This window comes from Heteronotia binoei, chromosome 2, assembly GCF_032191835.1.
Source record: "Heteronotia binoei isolate CCM8104 ecotype False Entrance Well chromosome 2, APGP_CSIRO_Hbin_v1, whole genome shotgun sequence".
In the NCBI taxonomy this organism is placed as follows: Eukaryota; Metazoa; Chordata; class Lepidosauria; order Squamata; family Gekkonidae; genus Heteronotia; species Heteronotia binoei.
In genome coordinates this window covers 52,199,809-52,220,967 of record NC_083224.1, presented here as the reverse complement: position 1 = coordinate 52,220,967, position 21,159 = coordinate 52,199,809, and the positions used below count along the sequence as shown (strand labels likewise).

Sequence of the window (21,159 nt, the reverse complement as noted above, 5' to 3'; positions counted from 1 at the left end):
GGATGAGAATTCAGTGTTATTCAGTGTCTCACTAACTTGGACAGCATTTCTGCACAACTATTTATAGCACCATATCTAGTGACTAGGAGACTGATACCTACTGTGGAGGGTCTAATTTGAGTCTGACATAAATCTTTGAAAATATGCTGGTGTTTTTAAAGATGGGCTAGGCCAGCCAGCATGACCTTTTAACCTCCTCTTGTGGACTTTCAAACCCACAAATCAAAACAGTGGGGAAAATTTGGTATGCTGCACCCAAGAACTTTCTTGTCTGGACTCCATTAAGATTAATACTATCTGCACCATAGCAGATTTCTTGATTGCTTGATTTAGCAGCACCAACGTACACCTTTGCATCCTTTAAGGACAGGTCTCTGCTCTGAAGAACATACAGTCAAAGTTTTGACCAGGGAAAACAACACAGAAAGAGGAGAGAAAAAGAAGAGGCAAGAACAGCAAGATGAACAAGTGCAAATATGATTTGGAACATATAAACTCTTGCTTTTCTCCCATTTCTTTTCATGAGGTTCATGTAGGCTCTGTTTAATTTTTCTTGTTTCAAGGATTATTAAGGTTCTAAGCATTAAGTATTTAATCAATCATTAATTGATGGATTCAAAATGTAGTTTTTGGTAAGATATGTCAATGTTCCCTCTAATTTATTTCCCTAGTGATCGGAGCAGTTCACCTCCTGAGCAGAATATAACTGCTGTAATCTTCAAACAGGCAATGGGCAGTGCAAGACTGCATAGCTCCAGAATGTTGCTGAGCAGGGCTTCCTGTGTTAATGAGTGGCCACTCAAATGTGCAGCTTAGAGGGAACACTGCTGGGCATGAGAGATTAATGGTGATGTTATCCTAAGGAAAATGCCCAACTTTCCCAGTTCAGAAAGTGCAGTTTATGATCAATTCAGGGCTTTTTTTTGTAGAAAAAGCCCAGCAGGAACCTATTTATATATTAAGCCACACCTCCTAACATCACCATTATTTCACACAGGGCATTTTTGTAGAAAAAGCCCAGCAGGAACTCATTTGCATATTGGGCCACATCCCCTGATGCCAAGCCAGCCAGAACTGCATTCCTGTGTGTTCCTGCTAAAAACCCCCACCCTGATTCTACTATTATGGGATCTTGTGGTTGAACCACCACCACTAAAAACTTGATACAGAGTTTCAAAACTTGGGCATTATAGCAAAATGTATAGATCAGATATTCTAGATCCTTGCCTGCACCATTTCAAAGGTCTTGTGAAGATTTGATGCACATCATTTAACGGGTGTGCTGTGCTCTGTCCATCCCTCTGCATTTTAAGCCAGTCTGAGCATAGCGTAATTACACTGAGAGCATTTGGGATCAGTGTTCATGTGAAATCATCCACTGTTCCTGTTTGAATTAGAACATTATGTTCTGCCACTCCTGTGACAACACCAGAAGGACATACATGGCCTAAGAGATATATTTAGATGACACACTCCGGAAACAGTTATATGTGTATGAGAAAGGAAGGTGGTTACTATTGGAGAACAGAGACATATGAAACCACCTTATTCCACGTCCAACTGTTGATCCTTCTAGCTCAGGGTACTTCAATTGGCAGCAGCATTCAAGCTTTTGGGCAAAATTAGGTAGCAACACACTCACGTGGGAACAGGATTTCATTGGGCTATTTCAGGCTGTCATAGGAAGAGGAAGGTAGGGGAAATCACACTCTGTGGGTGGAAACCCCTGCACCCATGGAAATCTTAGTCTGGAAAGGACTAGGGAAACCATTAATATTTTCTTTTTCTCCATCAGCTTGGATCCGAAACTGATAGTGACTGTACTGAGTTAGAATATTGGTCTGATATTCCTCCAAATGGCAGCATGTCTTTCCTCATACTGTTATCTGAGATGGTTTTACTAAGAGATGCCAGGGAGTGAAAACAAAGATCTTTTGCACTTATGTGAGCCAGCCTATCTAGCAGATGTACCTAGACAATCGACTGGGGCATCAGTCTGTCTTGGAGCTGGAGGGGCACTGAGCCTGCCCTTCCAGAGCATCGTAAAACTGGCCACAGCAGGTGACATTACAGTGAGACACCTAAGTGGCAGGCAGGGTCTTCCCCATCACCTGGTCTGAGCGGGGGAATGCAGCCCCCAGGCTTTGGCAGACTGCACTTATGCACCCAGGCAGTTTGCAAGGCTCTTCCCTGTCACTGAGTCCAGGATCAGTGGTAGGTTTGCCAGCCTCCAGGTGGTGGCTGGAGATCTCCTGGGATTGCAACATCTCCAGGCAAGAGAAGTCTGATCACCTGGAGAAAATGGCTGCTTTGGAAGGTGGACTCTATGGCATTATACCTTATTGAAATTCCTCCCCTCCCCAAATTCTACCCTTCTCAGGTTCCACCCCCCAATCTCCAGGTATTTCCCAACCCAGAGGTGGCAGCTCTAATCAGTGGCAGGGGTCCTATGGCAAACCTCAGCCGTTCAAGGGTGGCTTGAAAGGGGCCAGTTTCCCTGTGGCACAGAGGGCGAAGGATGCCAAAAACCCTCAGGCTAGCCCTGTATCAGGTAAATGCTCTGTCACAGATGTGGGCCCTTCTTCATAACCTACATGCACCTGACTGGAGCTTATCTACCTTACAAGTTACATGTATGCCCAGGAATATAAAAGTATGTCCAGGAACTTTATGGACTTTATGACATTTAATTGCTCAGTGGTGGATTTGTTCTTGTAAACTAGTAGAAAATAATGCAAGGCTGCAGAGCATATTCTTTGAACCCCTAAAGACTAGTTCTAAAGTAAGTTTATTTATTATTTTATTAGGTTTATATCCTGTCCTCCTCATTGAAGCAGACTCAGTGCGGCTTACAAAGTCTCATTTATAGCATCTAGTGTGGCCATTTTACTTTGCCAAGCTGCTGCATGACAATACTGTCCCTAGAGGACAGCTGAAAAAACAGCATCTGCCAAGTTTTCTAAATATGCCAGACTTATGACACGAATCCATGAAGCTGCTTTACATTAAATTGGGGCTTTTGGGGTAGAAAAAGCACAGCAGGAACTCATTTGCATATTAGGCCACACCCCCTGATGCCAAGCCAGCAGGAACTGTGTTCCTATTTAAAAAAAAAAGCCCTGCACTAAATCAGCATCCTTGGTCCATCACAGTCAGTATTGTCTGTTCAGACTGACAGCAACTTTTCAGGGTCTCAGGAAGAAGTCTTTCACATCACCTACTAAAGCAAGGACACTCTACTACTAGGATTGTGATGCCATGACATTGGCAGTCACAGTGATGCACGACATTGAGAGGAAGTGACATTGTCTTCAGCTGGCAACCCCTGGGAACTTAGGGGGGGGGGTGGAGCTAGGTGGCATATGGCATTGTGCAATGCCATCCAAAACGGCAATGTCACTTCCTCTCAATGTCATGCATCACTGTGACTCTAGCTGCAACATGTGACATCATTTACAGTTATGTGACCAGACATGGCCCACAATGTCATTTTTCCCTAGACGATTTATCCTGCTGCTGCAGTGGACAGCAGCAGGCAGTGAAGGTGGGGGGTGAGAGCCAAGGTCCCTCCTCTTCTCCTCCTCTATGGACTGAGGAAAACAGGTGATTCATGATGAATAGGGGAAGTCACAACATTTATATCCCTCATGAAGCAACATCAGCTCTGTTCAAGGGGGTCATCAATCATAGTGTGTTCTAACCACCAGTTCTCAAACTTTAGCAACCTAGGGAACCTCCCATTTTGATTTTTTTGCAGACCACAAAGCCCTCCTTGAATCCCTCCTTGTCATCAACCATGTGCTGGACAGCCCACTTTCAAAATACATGGCAAGCCATGGAAGGCTTCATCCTCTCAGTATGAGCCACATTAGTTACTCTCTATAAGCAAGTTTAGGGGAAATGATTGTATTCAGGGGTGGAATTATAGTAGGAGCTCATTTGCATATTAGGCCACACACCCCTGAAGTAGCCAATCCTCCAAGAGCTTACAAAAAAGGGCATTGTAAGCTCTTGGAAGATTGGCTACATCAAGGGTGTATGGCCTTAATATACAAAGGAACTCCTGCTAGAATTCCACCCCTGATTGTATTATTTGTACAAGGCATACATGGTCAGATCTCAGAGGCAGTAAGGTCTATAGCGCCACAGCCCCAAAGGACCTAAGTTATAATGAATATCATACTTTGATTGGAAGGGATTTTTTTGCTGAAGATAGAAATTTCCTTGCTGGTTAATAATTTCAGAGCAAAGGCTAACTGAACAGGGGTGGGAAGGGGCATTAAAAAGTTTCAGAGTTGCTTGGAGAAACAGAAAATGAGCAGCATCACACAAAATTCTGAACTGCTGTTATTCAACTGAAAACTGCAATTGGCTATTGTTGTCTATGGATACAGAGTGGACTCTTATCTCTATGGGGAAATCTTTTGTACTGGAAAAAAAAGAAAGAAAACCAGTTTTACACCTGAAAAATAGCAATGACTGTATTAGGACTGTACCTCTTCAATGCGATTCACCTGAGTAGACTTCTTAGGGATGAACTACTGGATCCCAGTAGCCAATCAGCTCATTTCCTGGCTGTTGCTCTGGTGTGATCAGGAAGCTAGGTGTCTGTGGACAGTGATGGCTGTACAAGCTCCCACCCTCCAAAATAAAGGGAAACCCATTCCATCCCCTTCCTCCTGAAGCAGAGAATTCCTGCCCCCATTCCTAGAAAACTGAATGGGATTTGTTTTGACATTTGTTGGATGGGCATGAGACCTCCCTCCAAGACCTCCTGGAGTCCCTGATTGAGAAAAACTGGAATAAAGACTTTGATATCCCTAAACTAGAAGTTAGCAGTTCATCCAGGCGCTGCTAAGTATGTACATCTGGATTTATATTAAACATGTACAACATAATACCACTATGGATATGGATAAGGAAATGGTGTTTGGGAGATCACCCTCTTCTGCTTCCCCAGAGGATCTCATATCAGAGGAACCTGCTCCATTTCAGCAGATAGGAGTGTATTCATACCAGCAGTTGCAATTACCACTTTTATGTTACATTTCTCCTTCCAGAGGTCAGCCATTATTACCTAGTCCTTTCTAGGACCAGGGTGGTGGTGAAGGGGGTTAGAGAGAGAAAGATTAAGATGCACCATCTTAGTAAACTGAATTGATCCGGATTTCACCCAGCTGGAACACAATCTGCCCCCATCACTGCTGTCCCCTTTTTTCTAGAAGTCCAACTCTTAGTTATTTTCTATAATGAACCATTGGACATTAAAGCCATATGGGATGAATGATCTCAGAATCATCTATGTTGAGAGATACATTACTGTTCCTGCTGATTCTCATTATAGTTTGATAAACTATTAGGCTGACCTTTTGTTAATTGGATCAGTAGGGAAAATATTTTATGTCTTATGTGGCTAATAATTATATATATTTTAAAAACCTACATGACTGAAGAACTTTTAAGGTTTTTTATACCAGTTCAGTTTTAGAAAAACCCTGACTTTAAGAATAATTCTGCTTATTCATGTGGCCAGTATGAATATTACTATTTCATAATCATATGCATTCATTTCAGAGAGACTTGTGGGCATGTAGGCTTGCAGCCTGAAATGGTTAAGTGTAGCATTTCTGTTCTGCTATGTCCAGTATTGGAAGTTTAGGTCAGTTTGTTGTTCTTAAAAGGTCAAAGGAGTGTCTCACTGATGAGCATTTGGAACCAAGCAGATGGGATATTTTGCTCATTTTCTTCTTCTCCACCCATTTTTCTTCCGCTAGTTTTTATTTTCCTTCTCTTGGAAGTTCTGTTTTAATCAGTGCTATGTTAGATTTGCCTACATTCAAATCTTATCGCACACACCAATGTAAAATGGTCGGTTTCTCCTTCCTTCCACCTTCTGGGAGAGTTGGCCTTGCTGTTACCCACAGATGTTCTTGTGACTCCATGGTCCTTTGGTGCTTGGATTACCCACTTGGGAGAGCTACCTTGCTTTGCATCTGGGTTGGGTTTCCCCCCCCCCCTTTTTGGCACAGTAGTTTACGCTTCACACAGCTGGGCTATGTGTGGAAACAACCTAAGCAGTCACTTAGGGCAGTGACTTTTTAGGTGCACCAATAAAGCAGCATGCAGTCTCAGAGTGACAGCAGAGTTGCAAAGGGTACTGTGGAGCAAAGCTCATGTTTTGAGCAGTGACACTTGCACACGATCCTGAGGCTCACCCCTTGGCTATTGCAAGATGTAGCTGCTTTGGGTGCAAACCATCTTAGGCCATCCCTGCCTCTTCAGGGAAGGTTTTGGGATGAGGTTTAATACTGCCTTTTGGGGTGTTGTTAATACTAATAATGCCCCCTTTCTCTTCTCCCTCCCTCACCCCTTCCTACCCATCCACTGTATACTGAATGTGTGTGCCACTTTTCTTTAATCTTTCCTGCACCCCGCATTGCCTTGCACACCCTTTGCATGGCTCTGAACTGTGGCGTTTCCTTTTGTTTTTTGTTTTTGTTTTTTTGTTTTGTTCTGGCTGCTCCCATTCTGTGTGGGTGGGGACTCTTGTCGTCTCTCATTAGATAGTTATGCTTCAGCTTCTAGCAAAGAGCGGTGGGTAGGTGAGAAGGACTCTGTTTGCACTTCTCATTGCCACCGTGGGTCCCCTCCACCTACCACGTCCTCGCCCCACTCTCTTAGTGACTGTGTCAGCAGGTCCATGCCCTCTCAGCCTGACCCCTGCTTGATGGACGAGAGTTGGTTTGTTACCCCTCCCCCCTGTTTTACTGCAGAAGGTCCTGATCCTGTCAATGTGGAGAGCAACCCGATGGAGGACCTCCTGATCGAACATCCCAGTATGTCTGTGTATGTCACCAGCAGCAGCATTGTTGTGGAGACTGAGAGTCCTGAAGAGCCTGTCCATGAAAGGTAAGTGGAAAACTTTGCAGAGGGTTCAGCATAACCATCCAAATAATTTGCCAAGAATTATCTCTCCTTCAATCTCATACCCAGGCCAGACTGAATATATTTTGATAATCATATTTGTTCTCACAAGAGTTTGTACACATACCCTGCATTCACAAATATTTTTAAAACACCTACCTGGCTGCACTTTTCACTGTATTTGCATAAGGTGCCAATAAGGACAAAGGTGAGGATTGCCAGTAGGGAACTGGAAGGAGAAAATAGCTGAGGAAGGCAAGATTTAACTCTATGGGCATTAGAAGACCCAGACCGATTTCTCACTTGGCTTGTTCTGATCTTGATGCCCTTCTCCCGGTGCTTCTGTTCGATTTCGCACGGGGCTGTAACTTGCCCCACCTCTTTCCCACAGCAAGCAGAAACTGGTTTCCAGAGGATCTTGTTTGCCAAGGGAAAGAGGCGGGGCAAGTTGCAGCCTTGTGGTAGCTTGTGCAAAATTGGACAGAAGCACCGGGGGGGGGGGGGCGGGGGGAAGGACTCTGAGACTGGAACAAGGCAAGTGAGAAATTGGTCCCTCTTTTCCTCCCAAAGTATTCTTGTCACAGGCAGTACATTTTTGAAGAGAAAATACACGTAGGAGTAGAACATTAGTGGTAGAAAGTGCTGTCAAATCACAAAAGATATATGGTGACCCTGTAGGGTTTTCAAAGCAAGAGAACATCAGAGATAGTTTGCCGTTACCTTCCTCTGTGTAGCAACTGTGAGCTTCCTTGGTAGTCTCCTGTCCAAGTATTGTCCAGCACTGATTCTGCTTAGCTTGGAGATCAGATGCAATCTGGCTATCTTGGACCACCCAGTTCAGCCAGAACTAGACAGTTGTGATAGGGACAGTTGTGACAGTGGGCACTCATATCACCACGGCTGGCTCTCCCACTAGGCAAACTAGGCAATCGCGTAGGGTGCTGGGAGGGTGGGGGCACCAAATTGGGCTCCCCACCCCTCTCCCGGTGCCCCAGGCAAGCACCTAGTTTGCCTGCCTCTCCCACCCGCCGCTGCCCACTACCACTGCTCGCCCCTTCATTCCCTTCCCTTTGCCTCCCCCCCCATGGCTCCGCGCCCCCACGGCGCCTTCCCTCCCCCACATGCCTCCTCCTCCCTCCCTTCGGACCCTTCCCCACACTGGCTTGTCAATTTCAACGCCAGAACCGGCTCTAGCACTGCGTTCCGGCTCTCTAAAGCCCCCCCTCCCTGGCCGAACACTCGAATCACTGGTAAAACCGTGCCGCGAAGCTGGGGCACACTCACCGTCTCTCATCCAGGAAATGGGGAGGAGAGGAGTCAGTGGCAGCGGGGGTCACCCTTTCAGGACGCTGTTCCTGAGAGACAGTGAGCACGCCCCGGCCAAGTGTTTGGCCGGGGAGGTGTCTTTAGAGAGCCAGAACGCGGCGCTAGAGCTGGTTCTGGCATTGAAATTGACATGCCAGGGTGGGGAAGGGTCCGAAGGGAGGGAGAAGAAGGAGGCACACTGGGGAGGGGGGCGCGGAGCCATGGAGGGGAGGTGCAGGGGTGCTTGGGGGGGGGGCGCCAGGCAGCGAGTCTGCTTAGGGTGCCATGGGGCATCAGGCCGCCCCTGCATATCACAGTGAGTCCTGTATACACTAGACACCCATTAACACTTGTACTGTTACAAGTCATACAGAACTCACAATTACAATGTATATATTTGCTGGGGGGTAGGGGAAGGATCTGATGTTTTCAACAACAACAAAATTGTGTAACTGCTGTATTTACATGCATTGGGAAACTGCAGTTGCTAAGTGCTTCTTTACATATAATAATCAAGCGTGGTGGCCCATATGCTGTTTGCATGTTCATTCCTATTCAGAAGGGCCTACACAGGGCTTAACATATGTCATGGCTCTCAGAAAGGCAATGTTGTGAGTCTCGTGACTATACCTTGAATGTTACATTTTTTCTTTTTAAAATATATGTACAGAAGCAGCCAGAAAATGGCTGAAGATATTCTTCTTTGGGATATTAGGTACAAACAGAAGCCTTTGTGATATTCCATGCCTCAGTTCATATACTCATCCTCTGAAAGAAAGACAGGGAAGCATGAACACTTCTGTGTTCCCACCATGCCTGCAATGGCATAGCCATACATAAAGGCATTGTTGTCCTGATCTCAGGCCTGCTCATTCATAGCCTTAACCCTCTGGAATGGTTGTCCAGAAGAGGTGAGGAGGGTGCTTTCACCGTTGGCTTTCAGATGAGGTTGCCAGGCCCCTCATCGCACTGGTGGAGGGTTTTGGGGGATATTCTGGAAGTGGGTGGGGCATCATGCAATGCGCTGATTCCACATGGAAGTGATGTCATCATGTCGGTGACATTGGGGGTGAGGCTCTGGTTTTTGGGTGAAACTCTATGGTAAAACTGGCATCAAACCATAAAGTTTTGCCCTAAAACCAGAGCATCACTGCATGATGTCCCTAATATGATGATGTCACTTCCACATGATGCCATTGTGTTGGGGATGTCATGCAGCAACATTGCTGTTTGGGAGTGGGCAGAAGCCCCCCAAACCAGGGGATTCCCTGCCCAGATCTGGGGAATGGCAACCCTACTTTAAGAAGCAGAAAGTGTTGTAAGGCAAACCTATCCAGGGGTTCCAGTTTCCATGTCCGCCAGGAGCTCTCCTGGAATAACTGATCTGCAGACCACAGAGATCAGTTCCCCTGGAGAAGATGGCTGCTTTTGAGGGTGGACTTTATGAAATTGTATCCCACTGAAGTTTCTCTCCTCCCCAAACCCTGTCATCCCCAGGCTTCACCCCCAACTATCCAGAACTTTCCCTACTCAGAGTTGGTAACCCTATCTCAGAGGGCTTTTTGCTGAAGGTATACAAAGGGCTATAGATTTCCCTTTCACAGGAAGTAACAATGCATTGAGTATTTATGCAACTTTTGTTGCTGTAATTGTGATGTACTTGTTATAGGGGTATGCAGGGTATAAACATTGTAAAGAAATTAAAGAAATGCACATTGGCAATTGTAAAAAAAGAAATCGCGCAAATTGTCTGTGCGTGCAACCATATCATTCATTATATTAAAGGTGTATTGGAATGTACAATGATTTGTACTTTCCCACTGCATCTATAGATAGGTGCAGCCTGTCAACTATTTTTCATCAGTCACAAGAATGTGAGCGTCATGCTTTCCAGGGTGATGGAGCTCTTTGAACTCTCCCCAGCTGTGATTGAGTGTATTGAAAATTTAGATATTAGTATTTATGGGAATTGCCCAGTCGGTTTGCATATCTGTTGTATCAACTTGGTTCTGTATTTTATATTCTATACTTCCAGTATGTAATGATAAATAAGATAGAAAAGGTTTCTGTGAAGTAGGCCTTTGTTAATCAGAGAACACAAATAATTTTTTGTCCGCTCCTTGTGTCTTGTCCTTAAATGACCCCCAATGTCATGTGGCTCTCTTTGTGCAGTGAGGTGCCTGAATGCCATTTACAACGCCATGCTCCTCACCACTCCAGCTCTCTTGCCACCAAGGCTGCCATCTTGGAGAAAGTCAACCAAGTGCGCCGGATTCAGCGGGCAAAGCAGCTGGCAGAGAAGCACAAGCTCAGTAAGAAAGTCATGCAGCGGCAGAACCGCACCAGAGAGTGCCGCCCACGTTGGGCCAAACACCAAGGCAGCTTTGTCTACCAACCATGCCAGCGCCAGTACAACTACTAAGCTACTTCAGGAAGTCTACACCATGGGGCATTATCCTTTTAACTCTCAGCTTTGCCAGTTTTTTCACAATGCTTTCTTCAGCCGAGAGGGTCGTCTTCATCCATTTTCTGAAATAAACCCGTCCCCCCTGCGAGAGAACCTCCTACATTGTCCTGAACTGGCACCATTCACTGATAGTTCTTTCCTGGGCTTTTCTTGGGCTTTATTCCCATTTTTAATGAAAATACATTTTCTGATCTATGATTTCCTTCCCTTTTGCAGTTTTATTCTCCCTCATTCTCCTCCATACTTCCATGAATGTGGATTTGGATCTGAAAGTGCAAGAAATCCCGTATGACCCACTAAGTAACAAGGCTTCAGTTCTGTTTTGAAACCCCGAGCTTTGTTTTTTGTTTTAAAGTGCTGAAGAAATGTATGTGTATGTTGATTACCAAAAGGCAAAAATTCTCTTTGGGTGGGTATTTTCCTGGTTCCTAGGTAGCATGAATTCATACACTGGCTCTTATAGTGGTTACCAATGTTAGACTAATTTGGTGCTTCCAGTGAATATATCACATTTCATTTTGTAACTGAACAAAGAAACAATGATTCATAGGAGGGCCAGTGTGCCCTGTCATTCTCTTTTGTCCCTTGTTGTTGCACCAGGGAGCCTGTGACATCAGTGCCTTTCTTTATGACATCACACTCTTCACAGTGAAAACAGACTGTGATGTCACAAATGGAGAGACCAGGTTCTTGTGCAAACTGGAACACAAAACTATAACTTAGACCAAGAGGTCCCAATTGAATAAGTAACAAAAGTGTATCTTGTGACTGTCTTTCACCCCTTAAAATATGAATTGTACAGTATGAATGTTTTTCCTCTCACTAAGTTGGTGTGGTTGCTAGGCATGATGCATTTTGGCACATCCTTAATTTTACAGGGGTGCAAGACAGCTCCATGGAAAATCGTGGGAGTTTTGCCACAGACTTCAATGAAAGTGAGATTTGACATGGTTTTCTGTTCCAAAGTGTCATGTGATGTACGAGAGAACCTTTGAAACTCCATTTTGAGCAGCTGCAATTATCAGCAGTGGTTTAATGGGTACCTTGTGGGTTCACAGTTATGGGAAGGTTATGTTTGTTTTAGTGCAGTCCTTAATCACGCATGACCTTTCCAAAATTAATGCAATGAGCTCTTCAGTTTGATTAACTGCAGCGTCATCATAGACTTCCTTGCAATATCATTCATTGGATCCACCCCCTTGCAGAAACCATAACGGTCAAGTGGGTTATCCCATGTTGACAGAACAAATACAATTGAACTATCTAATACTTTTCAAAAGAATGTGGGGGAAATCCTAGTGAAATTATCACAGACATTTGTAAACAGAAAAGTAAAACAAGAAAAGAAAGGGGGGGAAAAGATAAAAATGAAATTAAACCTGACACACTCTTTTTTTCATATATTTGCCATGAGGCTGCTTAGGGAAATTCCCTCTAATGAAAAGGTTTTCTCACACTGAAAGAGGGAAAGGGCTACAAGTGAAGTGAAAAGAAATTTCAGAATAGAAGTTAAAAAAAACAGAGTTGCTTGTTTTGAGGACAGGGTGCTTGTGGGAGAGGGTCATCTCTCAGATCACTAAAGGCATGATCCTGCCAAGCCAGCTGCAATAGCTTTCACTAGGAAACTATTAAACATGTCAATAACTTTCTCCCATTGGTTTCAGTGGGATTTTAATTTTGGCTGGTTCATGCCCTAACACTGAATTCAGTAGTAAAACATAACTGTTTGCATCGCACCATCAATGGAATTCTTCATGCTGTTTGGCATTGGTGCTAATGTCAAAGACCTCAGCAGAGAAAAGGTATACACATATTTATGAAGGCGATGAAGTATGTTGGGGATTGTAGTGATGGATGTGAAACTGAAAGACAATGAGGGAGGTTGAAGTGCTTAAGAAAAAGGTAGAAGGCAGGTGGTAGAACTGAAGGAAGGAAAGAGGGAGTTGAAGCTGTTGCAAAGGTGTAAGCCAATGATGTGGAGGTCTAGATGTTAGAGGATGGGGGAGCAGAATGTGTACCTGCATTTTGGAAAGAATCTAGAAGGTGTTTCCCCAGGTAAGATAATTTCAGGAGTCACCTGGTTTCATAGCAATTCTGCTGGGCAAAGTTATTACTCAAATAAAAACAATTTAATGGGCAACACCTGTAGGGAAATGAGAAGGGTAGAACAAATTGTTTTTCTCCTAAGGTCTTTAATTGTTCATTGTGCTTACCTTCTCCAGGCAAGGTAACCAGAATGTTCACATTTGATAACTATTGATTCTGCCCAATATGGATGAGACCTGGGTTTCCACTATTTTCTATAGTACTTAATTCCCCTCTTGCTGACCTTTGCTAGGAAACCTCATCACAATTTGATTTTTACTGGGGATTGTAATGTATTAAATTATAATGTTTAAATTTATTTTTGGACTAAGCCTGTAAATTCCTTCATGAAGCTCAGTTTGGGAGTGGTAAAAAGGAAAAGCTCTTTTTTAATGTAAGGGAAATACCTTTGGTTTGACAATATTTATTTACCAAGCCTGGAAAGGCAAGTTGGCATATTTTTTTTAAATGCCTGCTACTATAGAAGTGGAATAGTGGCTCTCAAAATTATAGGAGTAGGTAGGATTGTGGTAGGATCTGCTCAAATTGATTGTCTGTTTTGAACTTCTGCATTTAACTTCCTGCCTTTCTCAATTTGGGATGGTTTTCTAAAGTAAAATACTGAAATCAGTTAATGGCTGGATCCAAACAGCTGGAATCAGTTAACTGGAATCAGTTAACGGCTGGATCAAAAAAAAAAATAGTAATTGGATCCAAAGAGCTAATTTAGGTATACCCAAAAGCTTGGAAATTCTTAGTGGGATTGAGTGGTAGATCTTAATGGTGTGTCACAATATGCTTTTGAAACATACACGCTCTGCTACCTCTAGTCTCACTCACACAGGTTTCAAGAATAGTTTGCCATTTGGCATGGACGAGAGGAGCATTGCCGGTAGAAACACAAGGTTGGATCCAGCCACCTTTTTCATCAATCTCATCTAACTCTGTTCCTTATGAGAACTCACATCTCATATGTATTTTATCCCTGCAAGTCCCATGATGCCCAGTATAGCCATTTTGGTGGTCAACAAGGATAATCTCTTTTAATCAATGGGAAAGCTGGTTGGACCTAGCTCAAAAGCTTGTGGTTCCTTGGATCTCAGCCTACATTTCTTAAATCAGACTGTGATGCATCCTCCCTGGTGCAACTAAACAGGGTATCCCCACCACAGCAAGTGGAAAGCCTCAGCTGTCTTAGTACCCATTTACAATGCATATTGGGTTCTGTGCCTTTCACAGCTCCATGAGAAGCAGGAAGCCAACAGTGACTGCTTTGCTGGCCATGGAGATACCCTGCCGCTAAAGCTGTACCACCTGAATGGCTGCCTATCATGCTGCCATTGAAGGAAAGAAGGTAGTAATTATCAAGGCCTCTCTCCAACACCTGATCCAAAAGTTAAATCAGGAAGCCTCAGGCTATTTGTTTGGAGGATTCATGTGCAGGTGGACAGGGTAAACAGAGCAACCCTCATTCTAAAGTTTTATTGTCTTCCTGTCTCTCGCTGTTCCCATATACATGCCTATTTATTCCCTCCATACCTCTCTGTAAAAACTCTTCCAGTCCCCAGCTTGAGTCTTCTGTATGGGGACAGTAGCTGATGTTGATTGCCTCCTTCTTACTCTGATGAAATTGATGGGGGAGAGGAACCTGTGTAGATAGGATCAATTTACTTGTCTTTGTGCCTGTAACAGCTGTCAAAAGGGCACCAGTACTACACAGTTACTGTTAGAGCCTGCAGGAAGGCATCTGCAATATGGGACAGAACCTCAGTTGCTGGCATCCCATGTCTCAGATTTCGCTCCAGCCAGAAGCTGCAGTCGAGAAAGGCATGTCAGAATCCCGGTTCTTTGTTTCTTGGAGATAATAACAGACTAGCACTGAAATATGCGCTAACCCAACCACTTGCCTAGTAAGCTGTGTGCTGACATATGAGATCCAGAAGATGTGATTGACAAATGCAATTGATTTAATCTTGGTTCGAGGGCAACTTGACCTCAAACTGTGGCTGTCACGATTGCATTTACTGATTGCATCTTTTACTTCTCTTGTGGCTTACCGGGAAAAACAGTACAGATGGCAGGAATTAATTTGAATAGTTGCAAGCATGTCAGTGTTCATAGAACGCACTGGGTTTATTTGCATTGGATTAAGACAAGAGATTAACCTTTCTCTTTGGTGAAGTGTTTTTAATATCCTTTTGCCTCTTTGGTTCCACTAGAACAGCTCGTGAAAACAATATTTGAAGAGCTGAAACAAATTAAAGGGGATGGTTCTCATTGAAATGTTTATATTTTTGTGTGACAATCTGGCCATTCAAAAATACCAGAAACTGAACTTTGAATGTGATAGATTTCATCATTTGATCAGCCTGTAAATGTTAATATTCAAATAATGATAAAAAGGCTTGCATTTTGACTATTTTTTGAATCTCATTTCTGTGGTTTTAAATCCCAGAAAATCCATGAATGGAAAGAGAGATTAGTGATTTCTGATTTGATTTGTTAGGTACTTTAGGAAGGAAACCTCATTATGGTGAGGCTTTTGTCCCTTCAAATCTTTAGAAATTGCAGTCTATCACTGCAGCACTGGAATTTGGGCAGAAGATACATCGCTGTTAAAGGGAGAGAAAACCTTTTAAAATGTGCTCACCCTGATTATCATTTAAATTTAATAATAATAATAATAACTTTATATTTCTATCCTGCCCTCCCCGCCAAGGCAGGGCGGGATAGATTTACAAATTAAGTGTGATGTTTCAGCTCTGTTATTGTCAGTAGATCTTGACTTAACTTGTAAATGAACTTTGTGAGGCACAAAAGAGGGGAAAACCTGAACATCTGTATGGGAATGAGTATCTTCTGTTGCCAGCTGACTGAGATCTTCCTCCTCCCCATGCCCCCCTTTCTTGAGCCATGTCCTGCAGAATGCATTCCATGTTTCCAAAGGAGCTGACTGGATGAGGTCACTTCTGTACAAATTCCTGTCTCTGTTTTCTTCTGCCTAGGATCTTCTAACTTTTTGTCTCTTAAAACAAAAGCACTGAAGAGTAAATTCTATTAAGGCAAGTGGTGGTTACTTTTAAACTTAAATAGCAGTCCTGCAGCACTTCAAGCAGTAATTTATAGTTGAAAGCTACACAAAGCTGGAAAAAGGCAAGATGTTGCGAAGAGCATCCATTCCCCCCAATCCTGCTTTTCTGATGCTTTCAGCTTTAAGTAGAAAAAAATGTCTGCTATTGATGTGCTTTTCATGCATCTAATAAAGTGAGCTGTCTCACTCATGCTGGAATAAATATTCTTGTTTTTAAAACTCCAATGGACTTCCATTTAACTTTGTTATCCAAGGCTTCTTTTGTAGCAGGAACTCTTTTTCATATTAGGCCACACCCCCTTGATGTAGCCAGTCTTCCAGGAGTTTACAGTAGGCCCTATAAGCTCTTGGAGGATTGGGTACATCAGGGGTGTGTGGCCTAATATGCAAAGGAGTTCTGGCTACAAAAAAAGCCCTGGAACTTATTGCCCTTTGGAATTATTTCTAAGTGAACTTAGCAGCATAGTATTTGGCATCCCTATTGATGTAGTCCTCCTTTAGAATATACAGAAATCAGTATAACATTTCACTCCAACTGAAATGATATGCTATGGGGCTTCCTCCTTCAAACCTACTAAAATGAGCATTGTGTCTTTGATTACACTCAAATGTGCTTCAGTAAGCTGATTGATAACTGAGAGCTGATTCAAACGAGTGAGATTGTGAACTGGTGAGTGGAAGGGTCATGGTGCAATTCTAATGTAGCTTACTATCTCTGAATTGATGTGGAGATTTTCTTGATTTGTTAAGATATCTTCCCAACACATGACAAGAAATGCTGAGAAAGGAGACAATACCCAGCAAAAGTTTGGCATAGCTTTCCGCTATTTTTTTAAAAAACCTATGTGGTAGCATTGGCCTTCCAAAAGGCTCCCATGTTATAGTGGTGGATTCATCATTAGTGCTGAAGCCCCCTAAATTTCCTTTACTGTCTGAAGTGATGACTAGCAGGAAATCATCAGCAGGTAAACATATATGCTACAATAGTTTAAACCACCTCACTTCAGACCATTAAAAATATAGACCTGTGTTTAATATGTGTAGAAAGGGCCTGTGATACACACAGATCATGTTCCTCTAGTAGCTAAATGTTGGGTGGGAATAATGGGATTTACCTGTGTTCCTGAGAGATCTGCCTTGCCACTGATAAAGTGTTGGCCAGACTCTCCAATCTTGTGGGTACTTTTGAAAGAACATAAAGGACACCACCACAAAATGGCTGCTATGTGGCATGGCCAGCCACAAAATGGCTGCTGGGTGGTGTGACTCTGGCCAATCACAAAATATTAAGGTGCACCAAACTAAGCATTAATCCATGATAGAGGCAGCCATTTCCAAATGAGTGCTCCCTGTAGATGCAAAGCTGGCCCTTATGAAGCACCTCATGCTCCAGGGAGATTGAAGAAAGCAAGAGTTTCTTTGCTTTGAGGAAGGAGGAAGTGGCTGTCAGGAAACACATCAGTGGACATCTTGATGCTCACCAGCACCACAGCAGGAATCACTGGCCTAGTCTGAGGGGTTTTTGATCTGTTCTGGAAAGCAGTACTTCTATATGATGCAGGTGAAGCGAAAGTGCTACATGGCAGAAAAGCTTCCCAGAAAGCAAACAATTTGGAAGAGGGTAGCTTATGTGGCATCATCATTTTCACATCTGCTGCTTTCATAACAGAAATCTAAATAAATTATTAACGCTTTTCCTTTTTTAATCCTCTCTCACCAAAGGCTTAATCCAATACCAGTTAAGTGTGTGTGGGGAGGGGTCGGAGGGGGGGAAAGGACTCCCAATAGTGCAAAAAATGAAATTGGATTCTTGAACTCTTGGGGAAGTATGTAATTGAATTCCAAAATTACAAATTCAAGCTGTGATTCTCAGGTGGCCTTCTGTCTCATTTTCCTCCTAGTAAATTCAGAATAAAAGCCCTTTTTCCCTTATAGTCTTGTGCTAAGAATGGAAGTATCACAGGATTTCCTTCTCAAGGTAAACACAAAATTTCCCAGTTTGCAGAACAAATTCCAAATATTAAATGATAATTATCCTTTGTAAACATCTTGTCAACTTTGTAAATTTCAAGCATGATTTGTAAAATGCCTGTTATTTTGCTATTGCTACAAATACAGGAAAGCCATCATATGTTCCCATCCAAGTAATTCTATTTGATGTTCAGTCTGAACCAATGGTGTTCAAAGGCACCAATACAGGAGCCTCCTATGTTAAGTTGGTGCTTAAAGACAATAATTTTTCTCTGTGTATATATGTGTGTATGCACATCTGTATATATGTTACAACACAGAGGAGATGTAAACTTTTTTTAAAAAAATTCAGCAATTGTAAATTGGGGTTAGCTGTGCAATGTTCTGAATGAATGGTTGGGAGAGTGTTGAAATGACAACCTTAAAATGATAGGCTTAAATCTAAGTCTTTAAAATTTGTATATGAAAAATTTGCAGCACGGACTCAGGGACAAAACAGAGTATGTGGCTATCTTAAAGGTACATGTTTCAGCAATGTTTTATTTGGATGTGGTTTTTTTGTGTATGAGTCTGTTGATTCTAATCTGCATGTCCTAGAGAAATTTATGAACTTGGTAGAATTGCTGTTTTTAATTATTTTTGAAGTAACTTAACAATCCTCTTTGACTAGCTACTGCCTTTCAGCCAAGGGGAAAGGACTTGATTTCCACTGGCTTGGCTGTGTAACAGCATTAAAGCCAGTCTGTGGGGTACTGCCTCTTTCTATAGTGGCATGGCCACACTGTGGCAAACCCACTCCACTTTCGTGGATAATAAGTTGGAAAAGTGAGAATGGCAATATGTAGCTCACTTTCTCCTGTAGATCTGTTCTTTTGTAAATACCATTAGCAGATAAACCTGTATATAAATATATATTTAAGCAATATTTTCATTGAAACCACACCCCAATGTTTCAAGGGCTGCAGAGGAAACAAAATGGGCAAAGGCCTGTGTTCTAGAGAAACTATAGCAGAATCTTATTGCTGACCACCAACTATGTGGCTGTTTCTTGCTCACCACTGATAATGGAAACAAGACAGAACCTCCCTGGTGGGAAATATCATGGAGTGTTTTCATTAGAGGAGGGTTCTTTGAAATTTATTCATTTGGTTTAGTAACCATTTAATTAGTCATTTGTATTTTTTAAAAAGTGGGGAGGGACCGTTAGGGACAATATAAGTATTTATTTCCTTAGTAACTTTTAAGGGGTTTTGTCTCCAGGGTTGTGTACAGTTAGCTTCTTCCTGCCAGAGCAATAAAATGAGAAACTGAAGGTACAAGTCTACACACAGTTAAATAAATCCCATAAGAAATTTATTTCTAAGTAAACATACTTATGACAGAGCTGTAGAGACCACAGCAGGGAAAGATGGCATTTCAGCTGTCTCTGTTTTGGGTTCATTTTAAAGAAGATCCATGAATTTGACTAGGTTAAACGTCATTAAGAACAAAAACCCAGTGGGAAAGCTAGTATCACCTAATAGTGGAGCAGAAAGTATTCACTGAGGGTAACTTCAGCATAAGGTAATTGTTTCAGCAGCAGGATAATTAAACTGAAACTATGTTATAAATTCATCATTGATACCTGTGAGATGTTATAGAGGGCAGTGAAGTTCAAATGTTATACCTCAGGAAACCCCCTCCCACAATAATCCATCTGCTGCGAAGCCCCTGAACGTTGCAGAAGATTCTGAGTTCATTCTATGGCAAGTTCTTCGTTCACAGCTGGGCACCAGAAAAGCGTATTGTTTGGTCATGATAACTGAGCTCTAGAATGAATCTAATAAGCCTTCTGTGGGAATCTGGAAATGAAGGACAAGGTCTCTTTCCTTCCTTACCAATCTTGTCACAGAATCCTTAAGCATCTTCCTGATTAGGAAAAGCATCCTTCAACCATGTCATACAAGCACTGGCTTTTACTATGCAGCTATTTGTTTTATCATTTTGAATTGTGGTAAATTGCAGCAGGATGCTGAATGGAATAATCTATAGTGCCTCTCTTTTTTTTGGCAATTGCTAAATTCTTGCCCAAAGTTAAATATTGTGTCCTTGCTGGCAAGAAAACAATAGTTTGTGGCTCTTTTTAGCACAGCCCTTGCAGGAGGTAAAAGCTAGGGCAGATGGCTAGAACCTCTTATTTTAATTACTTGAAGCACCATTCCCATTCATTTCTTTGCATAGAAGTGAATTGTGTCTCTTGCAATTTCAGCTCATCAGCTGGACAGAAACAAATGTACAAGGTAAAGGCAGAGGAGTAAACCAGACAGGCAAACACATGAACAATAGTTTGCTGGAGTAATCCAGTATTTTTTGCTGATGGAATGAATACTTATTCATGTTGTGGTGGTTTATTTTAAACTTTCTTTCTTTCTTACAGGCATTGTATATTAGCCTTTATTGTTTTCAACATAATGTTTTTTTAAAAAGGATTTTACATTATCTAGGCCTGCATTTTAAACCTCAATTACCCTCATAATTACCCTAATAATTTTGCATCTCTCACCTTTCAGTTTTTTAAAGTTATGTCTCTATTGCAAGGCCAGCCAAGACAAAGAGGCTTTGTCTGGAATCACAGACAAGGCTTCCTCTAGGTAAGCAGCTTCTAAGAACTAATTTTCCAAGAAAATTTTCTAACACGCCCAGCAGAAACGTAGAACAGCCCTGCAGTGCTAATATTATAGTATATGCTGTGTCTTGTCAGTGGTGTTGCTATGCCCAAATGTAAGCACATGCTGCTGGTAGAAGTCATAGGATAGATAGGGCATCTTAGTTGTTAAATACAATATTATAGCTGTGGGCCAGCTCTGTGTGCAGCTAGCATTATATTACAGCATGGGGATCTGCATCCCCATCGAATCAATGGAGACTAGTAGTGTACTGCAGTGTGGATGGAAACATACAACCCAGATGCACATCTAACGGACACCAATATTGAGATGTACTGTGAATGCAAAGGCTTGATTTGCAAAGACCATTAAGGGAACAGGAGACAAACTACAATTGGAATTTATCTGCTTAAAAATGTAATGATACAAGATTTCCACTCTTGCACAGATGCCATTTATTTCAGTATGGGTCTTGTAAAAGTCCCACGAACTGTAACACGAACCTCGGATCAGTGATGACTGCATGATTAAACAGGTCTCACTATAATAAGTAGGACTTGGGTCCAGGAAAACTTCATACCCTACCTCTGTAGCAGAGATAGTTGTATGCAGTTGTAGTAAACAGAGGATCCACATTTGCATCCAAGTTGCAAGAAAACATTCTTCCCTAT

At 42.4% G+C, this 21,159-nt stretch overlaps 1 protein-coding gene across 3 annotated transcripts in view; it reads left to right on the top strand.

Annotated features, from left to right (window-relative positions):
* Positions 1-12,821, top strand: part of TP53INP2 (tumor protein p53 inducible nuclear protein 2) — a 58,342-nt gene extending 45,521 nt beyond the window's left edge. The window contains exons 3-4 of one of the 3 annotated variants that reach the window (XM_060230980.1): positions 6,774-6,909; positions 10,402-12,821. In XM_060230980.1, the coding sequence (XP_060086963.1) occupies positions 6,774-6,909; positions 10,402-10,651 (386 nt within the window). In that variant the 3' untranslated portion in view covers positions 10,652-12,821. Of the gene's footprint in view, positions 1-6,563; positions 6,910-10,401 lie in introns of all 3 variants that reach the window. The other 2 variants (XM_060230979.1, XM_060230981.1) reach the window with 2 other exon arrangements.
* Positions 12,822-21,159: the final 8,338 nt, after the last annotated feature.